Source organism: Photinus pyralis, unplaced genomic scaffold, assembly GCF_008802855.1.
Source record: "Photinus pyralis isolate 1611_PpyrPB1 unplaced genomic scaffold, Ppyr1.3 Ppyr1.4_unclustered_Scaffold5342, whole genome shotgun sequence".
In the NCBI taxonomy this organism is placed as follows: domain Eukaryota; kingdom Metazoa; phylum Arthropoda; class Insecta; order Coleoptera; family Lampyridae; genus Photinus; species Photinus pyralis.
The window spans coordinates 23,222-33,702 of NW_022171761.1; the positions used below are offsets into that span (position 1 = coordinate 23,222).

General features: G+C 37.6%; 2 protein-coding genes across 2 annotated transcripts; both read left to right on the top strand.

The window, feature by feature from the left end:
• Nucleotides 1–430: 430 nt before the first annotated feature.
• Nucleotides 431–4,838, top strand: LOC116182452. The gene is made up of 6 exons (XM_031502990.1): nucleotides 431–591; nucleotides 2,361–2,503; nucleotides 3,018–3,248; nucleotides 3,432–3,870; nucleotides 4,345–4,710; nucleotides 4,789–4,838. Exons 1-6 carry the CDS (start codon nucleotides 525–527, stop codon nucleotides 4,836–4,838), a joined length of 1,296 nt encoding a protein of 431 aa, XP_031358850.1. The 5' UTR covers nucleotides 431–524.
• A 359-nt stretch (nucleotides 4,839–5,197) lies between these two features.
• LOC116182453 lies at nucleotides 5,198–7,063 on the top strand. Its single transcript, XM_031502991.1, has one exon. The coding sequence runs from the start codon at nucleotides 5,198–5,200 to the stop codon at nucleotides 7,061–7,063; it is 1,866 nt and encodes a 621-aa protein (XP_031358851.1).
• The last annotated feature ends 3,418 nt before the right edge of the window (nucleotides 7,064–10,481 follow it).

Genomic DNA, 10,481 nt, shown 5'->3' on the forward strand with positions numbered 1-10,481 from the left:
GCTTTCTTGGTTATCTGAGTGTGTCTTACAGTGTTGTTTCCTGCAGTCGATTAAAGGTATTTCACCATTATGGTACTGCGGAATAGAGATGCGGAAGTATCTTACGTCCAATTTCGCCTTCAGTACGCCAACAAATATAAGATCATTTAAACATTTTTAGTTTTCAGCAGAAGGAAAATAACCGTGTTACAATCGTATATTGAAAGGTCATACGATTATAATACATCTTTTCATCTGATGAAGTGTCATTTTTCGCGTTTGTGCGTTCAAAAACGCTCCACTGTACCTTCGCGTTTCAAAATTGCGCCAATAGCATAGCATAGTCGTCTTTACTCTGTATTCAGTCGGTCAAGTGAGTGTTAAAAGAGGGTAAAAAACAAAACATTTTTCGCGTTTGTGCGTTCAAAAACGCTCCACTGTACCTTCGCGTTTCAAAATTGCGCCAATATCATAGCATAGTCGTCTTTACTCTGTATTCAGTCGGTCAAGTGAGTGTTAAAAGAGGGTAAAAAACAACTGTGTGTATGGATCAACTTGTGACAAACCTCCTTACAAATTGGGGGTTCTTCCAATATATTGATGTGTTTGCAGGTAAGTTTCATTTGAATTGTAATTAGTTAATAAATATTTGCATGGCACCAGTACCCATGGGCGCCTGCAAGATTCAGTTTATTTTTAAATCTGCAATGATTGCTTTGGTCTCCTATAATAGCATTAATCCAATGATGTTCTTCCTCCTGTGGGCGCCTATGGTTAACCTACGTAAAACTTGAATGATGCAATTCCTTTTTCTAGACTACCAAATAGTACAATGTATCCCGTAGTAAAGATATTTAACCTAGGTACTGCAGATATTAACCCTATTAATCTCAAGCTAATGAAATTAAAAAAATTGAATTTTTGTTTTTGGTTGTGGTTATAAATGGTCTTCTGACATTTCCTCGACACTCACTTCATCCCCTATTTATGTTACTGGCAATCGGGTTAGTCCGGTCAATTATTAAGAGAAGGCAAATTTTTTTAACGGCCCCGGAAGCTTAAGGGGGAGGAACTATTGCCACTTATGAAAGTATGTGAAAATATTTAATTATTAACATTGACCGGTCAACCACATTGCTCGTAACATATAAAGATCTTGATAACAATTAAAATTAAAATTGGAAAACAAATGTTTGGCTACATTTTTTTTTACTGACAAAATGATACGTTTTATGTTGTAAATTACTACTAATCACAAAAGAGCAATAAAATTTGTTAGAAATATTTTGTTGAATACTATAATACATACTGATATAACAGAAACAGAAGAGCTAAAATTGTTAATATAAACAAATTAAAGGGCGTGGTTCGAAAATGCACCAACGGTATTAAATGGGTTAATTGAGGGTACTGCAGTTACGTAAATAATTTTTGGAAATTATAATTACTTAGTTAAAATAAAGACTTTCTTTAGTGCATCGACGGGACACATTGTATTTGTATGCCTTCTTATTATTTTAAATATAAAGGTATACTAAATATAAAGCTGGTATTTTTGTTTCTTTAATTTATTTTGTGCAGTTCATGTGCATTATTTCATTTCTTTAACATTTTGGGCCTACATAATATGACAATAATAGTCTAATAAAGTCTATCTTATTGTTATTATTAATTAATGTTAAAACAAGTGTAAGAACAATGATTGTATACAGGGTATTTTCCGCAATTGACCTATTAGACGGTTATACAGGAAGTCGATGTCAACTTTGTTGTTCTAAATGGAAGGCTATATTTTTTATTTGACTTTTTCATTCTATAAGAGTATATTCTTCATCTAATGGTATTACATATCCCTATGCTTATTTTCAACTGTTGAGATATTCTATGTTTTCTTTAAAAATTGACGAACTTACTAGTATGAAAAAAACAATGATAGTTCCACTCTGCCACTTTAATTCCTGAAATAGTTTTCGTTTGAGTTGGTAGCATAACGGAAATACGAGTATTTCCATACTAGTGAGTTCAGGTCAATTTTTATAGAAAATATGGAATAACTAAAAAACATAAAATAGACATAGGGACATGTAATACCATTGCACGAGGAATCTTCTGAAGAATCAAAATTCAAATAGCATTCAATTCAACATAACAAAACTGGGACCGACTTCCGGTAAACAGGAAGTGGCATGTTCTACAAGACATTGTAGTTAAATAGATCGTTATCTCTTACAGACGTGTGCATTTTTTTAGGATGATTGCCTTATTATAGTCTTAAAACGTTTAATACTTCGGTGGCGCCAAACACCCTGTATCGTCCGAATTAGTTTGGTTAAAGCTAAAAAAATACACATTTAACGATTTATTCTCATTTGCTTTTTAAGAAAACCGAATTGATACCACAGCACTGACCTTACTGACAGAAGGTGATGTCGCAAATCTAGTGCCAGTACTAGGGGACAGAGTTAAACTGTTAGCTCAATTAACGTTGTGGAAAGCCGACAATGAGTGTTCAAACATAAACAGGGTTAGTAAGCCAATTTTTTTTAATCAGTCGATCCTAGGGAGCTAAAGATTGCCAATTTTATATTTTAGAAATATATCAACTTATATTATGGGTACTAGATGATATGTGCAGATAAATGATATTACTGAAACTATCGCATAACTTGATATCTGACAGATATTTATTTTGTGCATATTTTCTAGTAAGTCGTGTGCTTACGAGTATATAAGTACCTACCACGCGGAATATCACCGTGGTACCTACCCACCTACTGGTAAATTTAAATCTCTGGGAACTTCCATAGAGGTAAGTTTACCAGGGGGTGTAAGATGGCTCCTTAGAAAATTAATACTATTATTGGAAAACTGCATTTAACTAAAATAATTTCAATACATGTATCATGTCTTTCACCGTTGTGTGAGAAATGCTCACTCGACGCTATCATACAAACTAATTTCCTACGAATGTGTAATTTTTGATCAAGGTGCATGATCTGTAGATTAGAATAAGTTAATGCATGTCGTTTTGTTTGTAGCTCTCCACTGAGAAGATTAGTATTGAGGGATCAGGTACGGATCCAGGCAGCCCCCAATCCTTCCTCACAAATATTTCGAGCTTTATTCGAGATAACTTTGTGGAATCTCCACTCCAACAAGTTGCAGCAGGTTCACTTGAGGAACAGAATTTGCTGTCGCCTCAACACGAGATTCCACCAACACATCCCACACCCCCAACACCTATCTTGGAACAAGATGATGCGGCACATGTAAGTTTTATTTCGTATGTATTGCAATTAGTCAAGTATACTTAGATAAGTCAGAAGCAGATTATGGGATTATGGTTTTACTATTTTATTTCAATTTTGTTGTAACGCTGATTTAATTAATTGTTGTCTTTTTGCTGTATGGCCTCGTTACCTGCAATACACTTATTTTATTTCTTCATTCAGGTAAGGAACGTTCTGCTAAGCAGTCTGCAGGGCCGTATTATATTAAGCAGCGAGGCTGCCAAAACTGGCCTTCTCCATCAACGACAAAGAAAGGAGATTGTAAAATTATTAATTAATCACGAATTTGAGCGCAATCCCCAAGTTCATATTACATTCGCACGGTTCCAAACCCTCGCCAGAGGCATTGCACAGCTTTTTAACTGTGAATCACCAGTGCTGTACTATACAGCATACATTTCTGCCCAACAAGGAAAGCCCAAGAGAAACCCATCCGGCAGTCTGTATAATTATTACTTGAGACAGAGACGTAACCTTATTAGCAAGCAGGCAGTAGAACCCTTTCGGAAGCGGAAAGGCACCTCTAGCTCCACAACCTCAGAGAACTCGGGAACAGAGAATAGGAAGGAAGCTCCCATTGATTTATCCACCCTTGGTGCGGGTAAGAATCTTGATACATATATACAGGGTTAGGCAGAGTGAGAGAGATGTTTTTGAGATATTTATTTATTTATATATTTATTTTCGACTTTACTTCAAAATTTATTAGATTTATTCATTACTGGTACACTTCTATGTGAGTATGTGAAAATAATCGATTTTTATGGAAGGTAGTGAAATCGTCCATAGTGAAGCATGGCAGGTGAAACTCTGTGAATTTCTCGTTGTATAGTTTCAACAAAAGATTCAGAGACGTCACTTGATAGCTTTTTTAACAGCTGACTATTTTTGTGTATACTCAAATGTCAAATTGTACCTCATACCAGTAATAAATAAAATTAAAAATTTTTTAAATGAAGTCGAAAATAAGTGTATTGGCAGTCTGTTCAAAAACGTCACATCACTGTGCCATACCCACTAGATACCTACACATCAAACGAATCGTATAATGTGAATATTTTTCTGATTGTTTTAGGCGAGAGTGAAAGGGTAGAAGAGTCAATACTTTTCTGCCAAACCGCAGTGGAAGGCGCAACACCTTGGGAGGAAGTGGAACGCCATTGGGGTTGCACAACTAGGGCCCGGCTGGCGAAACTATATCATAATCCTGGGAATCTTCATGATTATATTGAAGAGTTTCCCATACTTAAGGGACCCAGCGGATATCGACTCTTAGCGTTAGATTATCAACGGATTTTTCCCGACAAAGACGAAGCCTTGCTCCGTGAATCACTGGAGAGTGTAAGCACAAAGATTCTTCAGAAGGCCGCCACGAAATGTACCACTACGAAGGACGAATTCCTTAAAGAGAACATTCAGACCTGCCTATCAAGTGTTGACGGTACGTTTAGCAATATTAGTTCAATTTAAATATAAAATAAATATTGCTATTACTATTATTTATTTTCTATTGTTTCAGAGGTGAATATCGAGAGTAAACTAAACACCAGCCTTCTCCTCCTGCCGTAGGGGAGACCGGGGACAATTGTAACATGGTACAATTGTAACAGCGGCAATATCTTCGCCCACAGTAATTTCAAACTCGCGCGCTTGCATCTGTTGGAAGGTCACAATGGATGCCATTTGCCACAGGAGTTTGAATCCGTTAGTTGCGTTACAATCGTCACCGCGTGAAGTGTTGTGTACCTATTTGTGAACCGTAAGTAAACTATTACCTACTCATTCCTTTTGTATATTAGGTGACTAAATGTTGCTTGATTACGTTCAAATCTTACCTGCACGTTGGTTAGATATTGTGTCATTCACTCCACACGCTATTAATCTCACACTGAAATTGATTCTTGGTTTAAATTAATAATTTAAGAAAAATGCATTTTGGGGACAATTGTAACAAGTTGGGGGACGTTTGTAACGTGTTACAATTGTCCCCTTCCATCTTTGGCGCTTGGTATCGGTTACTTAGCAACCATGCTTGCAGAGTATGCCACGGTCCAGGATTAGGAAAACAGAAAGGGGGTCTTCCAGCAAGCACACAATTGCAACAAGCAGCTTCCCTAGTCTTGGAAAAAAGCGTCTCCGTAAGAGAAGCCGCAAGACAACTTCAAATCTGTCATGTAACTGTACACCGATACATACAGAAAATTAAAAATGGTATTGAACAACCTAGAGTTGGTTACAATTCACATAATAGGATACTATCTCCAGAAGACGAACATATATTTTGTGATTACATACGGAATTCTTCTGACTTATATTTTGGACTTACGCCAACTGATGTTCGTTCTCTTGTATACGAATTTGCCATTAGGAAATCTGTTACAGTTCCCGAGCAATGGCACGTTACCAAAATGGGATCTAGAGATTGGTTCTCCAACTTTATGAACAGAAATCCAACATTGTCAATTAGAGTGCCAGAGGCCACAAGTCACGCTAGGGCCGTGAACTTTAACAGAGTCAACGTTACAAAATTTTTTGATAATTTATCTAAAGTTATGGATAAATATCATTTTGAAGCCGCCAACATATACAATGTAGATGAGACGGGGGTTACCACAGTGCAAAAACCGAGTAAAATTGTTTCAACTAAGGGCACTAAGCAAGTCGGGGCGGTAACTTCTGGTGAAAGGGGAACGTTAGTTACCCTTTGTGTAGCTGTAAATGCTATAGGCAACGCTATTCCTCCCATGTTTATATTCCCTAGGAAGAGATTCAAACCATTTTTCATGACCGGGGCTCCAACTGGTTCAATCGGAGAAGCCAATGGTTCTGGCTGGATGGACACAGACACATTCTTCACCTATATAAAACATTTTGCCAAATATAGTAAACCTTCACAAGAAAATAAAATCCTCCTGCTTCTCGACAATCATAGATCACATTTAGGGCTAAAAACTATCGACTTCTGCAGAGACAACGGAATCGTTCTTCTGTCATTTCCGCCTCACACTTCGCATAAATTACAGCCCTTAGATCGAAGTGTATATGGTCCACTAAAAACATATATGAACAGTGCTATGGACGCTTGGATGAAAAATCATCCCGGACAGACCATGGGGATATATGACTTACCAGGACTTGTCGCCGAAGCATTACCAAAAGCTACTACGCCAACTAACATCCTTAGTGGATTCAAAGTGTCGGGAATATTTCCTTTTAATAGAGATGTGTTTCAAGACTACGAGTTTTCACCCTCTCTACCGACTGACACCCCTTTAACCACCAACCTATACAACGCAGCAGAGATCCCCCAATTAGTTCAAACTGACCCTATTCCATCAACATCACGAGAATCTGATCACATCATTGGCAATAAAACACCAACGAAAATAGATACTCACCAAATAGACGCATTAAACAATTCCAAAGAATTATTGGAAACAATTCGGCCCTTTCCAAAGGTTCCATTAAATCTCAAGAAAAAAGTTATAAGGAAAAAGAGATCAACGGCAATACTAACTGAAACACCTGAGAAGATGGCACTTGAGGAAGAGGCATCCAAACTTCGAAAAAAGAACGCTGAGAAAGTAAAGAGAAAGGTGTATAAGAAAAAAAGTGTAGTTTCTAGTTCATCGGATGAGGACGACGCAGTATGTCTGTATTGCCTAAAGCCCTACTCCAATGACAAGCGTGGTGAGGAGTGGATACAGTGTCAGTCCTGCAAGAGCTGGTGCCATTCGGACTGTAGAGATGAAGAGGATAGCTTTTTCTTCTACTGCATCAACTGCAGAGATTAATATCTACCTATTTACCTAAGTGTTTGAGAATTTTAATTACTTTATTGTTATTTTTTTGTTAAATTACAGAAATGCATTTATGTTATTTCAAAAATTAAAAACGAAAAGTAATTCGATGGGTTTTATTTCAACGTAAATTAAGTTGTCACAATTGTCCCCAGGTTCGTTACATTTGTCCCCAGACGCGGTACAAATGTAACATGTGACAGCTATATAGATACAATATCATTTTTTTTAACAGATTATCCAAATATAGCCCCTACTTCGCCGACACATAAAGGAAACATGTCCTAATGCACCACCAAGAGTTCAGATAATTTTCATGAACACCTACAAAATGGAACTTGATTATTTAAAAATTGTTACAATTGTCCCCGGTCTCCCCTACATCTTTAATACGGGGACAACAACCAAGAAGAAGGGGATAAAAGTGAGCATTCTTCACGTCTCGAACATCGCAGACCTCGACGCTACGCTTGAAGATAAGCGACGTCAACTAGAGTCCTGGAATTTAACTTTTCAACCACTGGTTGTCGTAGTAGGCGAGTCACTCTCATCACTAGTTGAGTGCCTTGTAATAGTGGAACGGGTACGGTACAAATTTGATTCCCTAATTTCAGCGGTTGATAATACATTTAAAATTATACATGCCACTGCTGCAGAATATCCCCCTTTAGCTTATGACGTTTGGCTTTTTATTCAAAAAGGCTTTTATCGCATATCGACTTCATACGATAGACCAACTGCAGCAGTGAAAACTTTATTTGTTGATCTCGGCTTGAAGGAAAGATGTTAACTTGTCATTCTTGCAAGAAACGATTCCCCTTGGTGAAGGACCTTCTCCTTCACATAAGGAAAAATTGTTTCACTCATTTTCGTAAATGGCTGGCATACAAATGTGGTGAATCTGGCTGCTTCAGGCAGTTCACATCTTTGGATGCCTTCCGTCGTCACTTGAAATCAAAGCATGAGAATGTTACTGCAGATATAAATGTAGAAATAAATTCAAATCATAGATCAACTCCACAGCCAGGACCTTCTTCTGCTGGTGATAATGTTAAATACGATAATGTCAATGACGGAGTTCTAGAGCCCCTCAGATTTAATATTGTAGCTTATGAACATTCCATGAGAAATGTGGATCTGTCGGAGCAACTCCTTGCAATTACTTCTCAGTTCCTTGCGTCATTGTATAGTAACCCTGCCATTCCTCGTTCCACTGTGCAGGTTGTTGTGAACGGTATGCAATCATTTCACCAACAACTTTCTGAAGATCTTCAAGTCAAATTCCTTTCTTTGGTGAAAGAAGGAAGCACTTTTGATGAAGTCCAGTCAGCTTTGAAGGAGACTTTAATTTTACTTGATGACTGCTTGGAACCCCTACGGTCAGAATATAAAAGGTTTCAGCTCTTCGCATCTTTAGGAACTTACATTTCACCAATGGAAGTAGTACTGGGCTATCGTAGAGAAACACTAATGAAACACAATAGGTTAATTATAACTCCTCGGACATGCACAATGGAGTTGATTCCCTTGAGAAATGTATTGCTTAAGTTTTTTTCTATTGGTACTGTTTTGAAAGAGACTGTCGAATACCTAAAAGAGTTAGGTGGAGGGGCAACATGGGGTGGAGAGAAGAACGAGGAAAGAAGATACGACACCCAAGAGCCGAACCAATGCCTGGAAAATGTTATGCATGGCTCTGCTTGGCTGAACCTATATAAATCACCTTTTTTAAGTAATGATCCACTGACTGTTGTTCTGCCGCTCGTTATTTTCTACGACGATTTTGAAATATCCAATGTATTAGGGAGCCATGCGGGCATTCATAAATTAGGGGGTCTATATGTTTCTATACCTGCACTTCCTCCACATATCGTTTCTCAGCTAAACCACACTTTTATGTTATCTCTATGTCATTCTTCCGACAAGACCCAATTTAAAAACAAAAAAGTGTTCCAACCAGCCATTGATGAACTTAATTATTTGCACACTACAGGTATTACCATTACCACAGAATTTTTCACGGGGGTCATAAAGTTTAAGGTAGTCTGCTTAACTGGCGATAATTTAGGACTTAACTCTATACTTGGTTTCACTGAAAGCTTCGTCGCTAATCACTATTGTAGGATTTGCAATGCTCCAAAAAAATGCATGCAAAGTATGACTATCCAAAACAATGAACTGATGAGGGACATGAATTCATACCTTCAGCAGCTTGAGATGAAGGATGTATCCAAAACTGGCATAAAGGAATCATGTTGTTGGCTTGAGCTAAATGGTTTCGATCCCTTTGAACATACTGCGGTTGATGTTATGCACGATATTCTTGAAGGAACTGCTCGATATGTTATGACTTATGTTATAAATAATTTAATTTCGAGATCTATGCCTCATTATAACACCCTTATAAGCAAATTAGTTTCTTTCGATTACGGTCCGGATTCAGGGTCAAAGCCTACTTCTTGTATAATTTTGGAAGCTGCTAACTCCGTGAGGATTAAAACCTCGGCAATTGAAATGTTAACCTTGATGAGGTACTTTGGCCTTATTGCCGGTTATTATGTTCCTGTCGGTGATGAAACTTGGGAGTTATATCTTGCTTTGAGAAAAATATTGGAGAGACTGCTTAATCACAGGGTATATAGTGATACGGTGGAACAGTTAAAATATTTGATTCGAGATTTCAACGCATTGTATCGCCAGGTTTCTGGTGAAACACTGAAGCCCAAATTCCATTTTCTAACTCATTATCCTGACATGCTCCTAAAATTTGGACCATTGCGTCATGTCTGGACAATGAGATTCGAAGCAAAGCACAGGGTTTCCAAAATGGCAGCAAGGGCTTCATGTAACAGGAGAAATGTTTGCAAAACTCTGGCAATGAAAAATCAACTTATTCTCAATGAGTTGTTTCTAAAGAAATCCTTGCCTGCAAAGTTGCAGTTTGGTAAGAAAGTCCGCCTGGAAAATGAGCATAGTTATAGAGCAAATCCAGAAGTGAACTTTACGCATTCGGTTTCCTGGGTAAAAATGTGTGGTGTTTTATGGAAACCCTGTGGAATCATTACTGTTGACATATCTGAGGAGGCCCTTCAACCAGTCTTTGCAATCATTGACAAAATTCTGCTAACTGAAAACTCTAAAGTATATTTCTCATGCTTTCTTTATGAGACAATTACCTTTGACGACCATTACTACGCATTTGAAGTGAGTCGAACTGAAAAATATACGTATTTGCCCCTCGAAGATTTGCTTGCTCCTTACCCAAACACAATTACTGTTTCTAGGGACTGCAAACTTTTTATAACCCTAAGATGGGGAATCGATTAGCGTTACCGTCTGTAAATGTTTCTCCTAATTTTTAACTAATAATACCATAATCCTAAGTATTATCACCTGTTTATTGGGGGTTCCT

Coding starts and splice junctions, on each gene's coding strand:
- LOC116182452 (XM_031502990.1), top strand. CDS start 525: ATGGATCAACTTGTGACAAACCTCCTTACAAATTGGGGGTTCTTCCAA. Junction 3,249..3,431: donor AACAAGATGATGCGGCACAT/GTAAGTTTTATT, acceptor TTCTTCATTCAG/GTAAGGAACGTTCTGCTAAG. Junction 4,711..4,788: donor CTGCCTATCAAGTGTTGACG/GTACGTTTAGCA, acceptor CTATTGTTTCAG/AGGTGAATATCGAGAGTAAA.
- LOC116182453 (XM_031502991.1), top strand. CDS start 5,198: ATGCATTTTGGGGACAATTGTAACAAGTTGGGGGACGTTTGTAACGTG.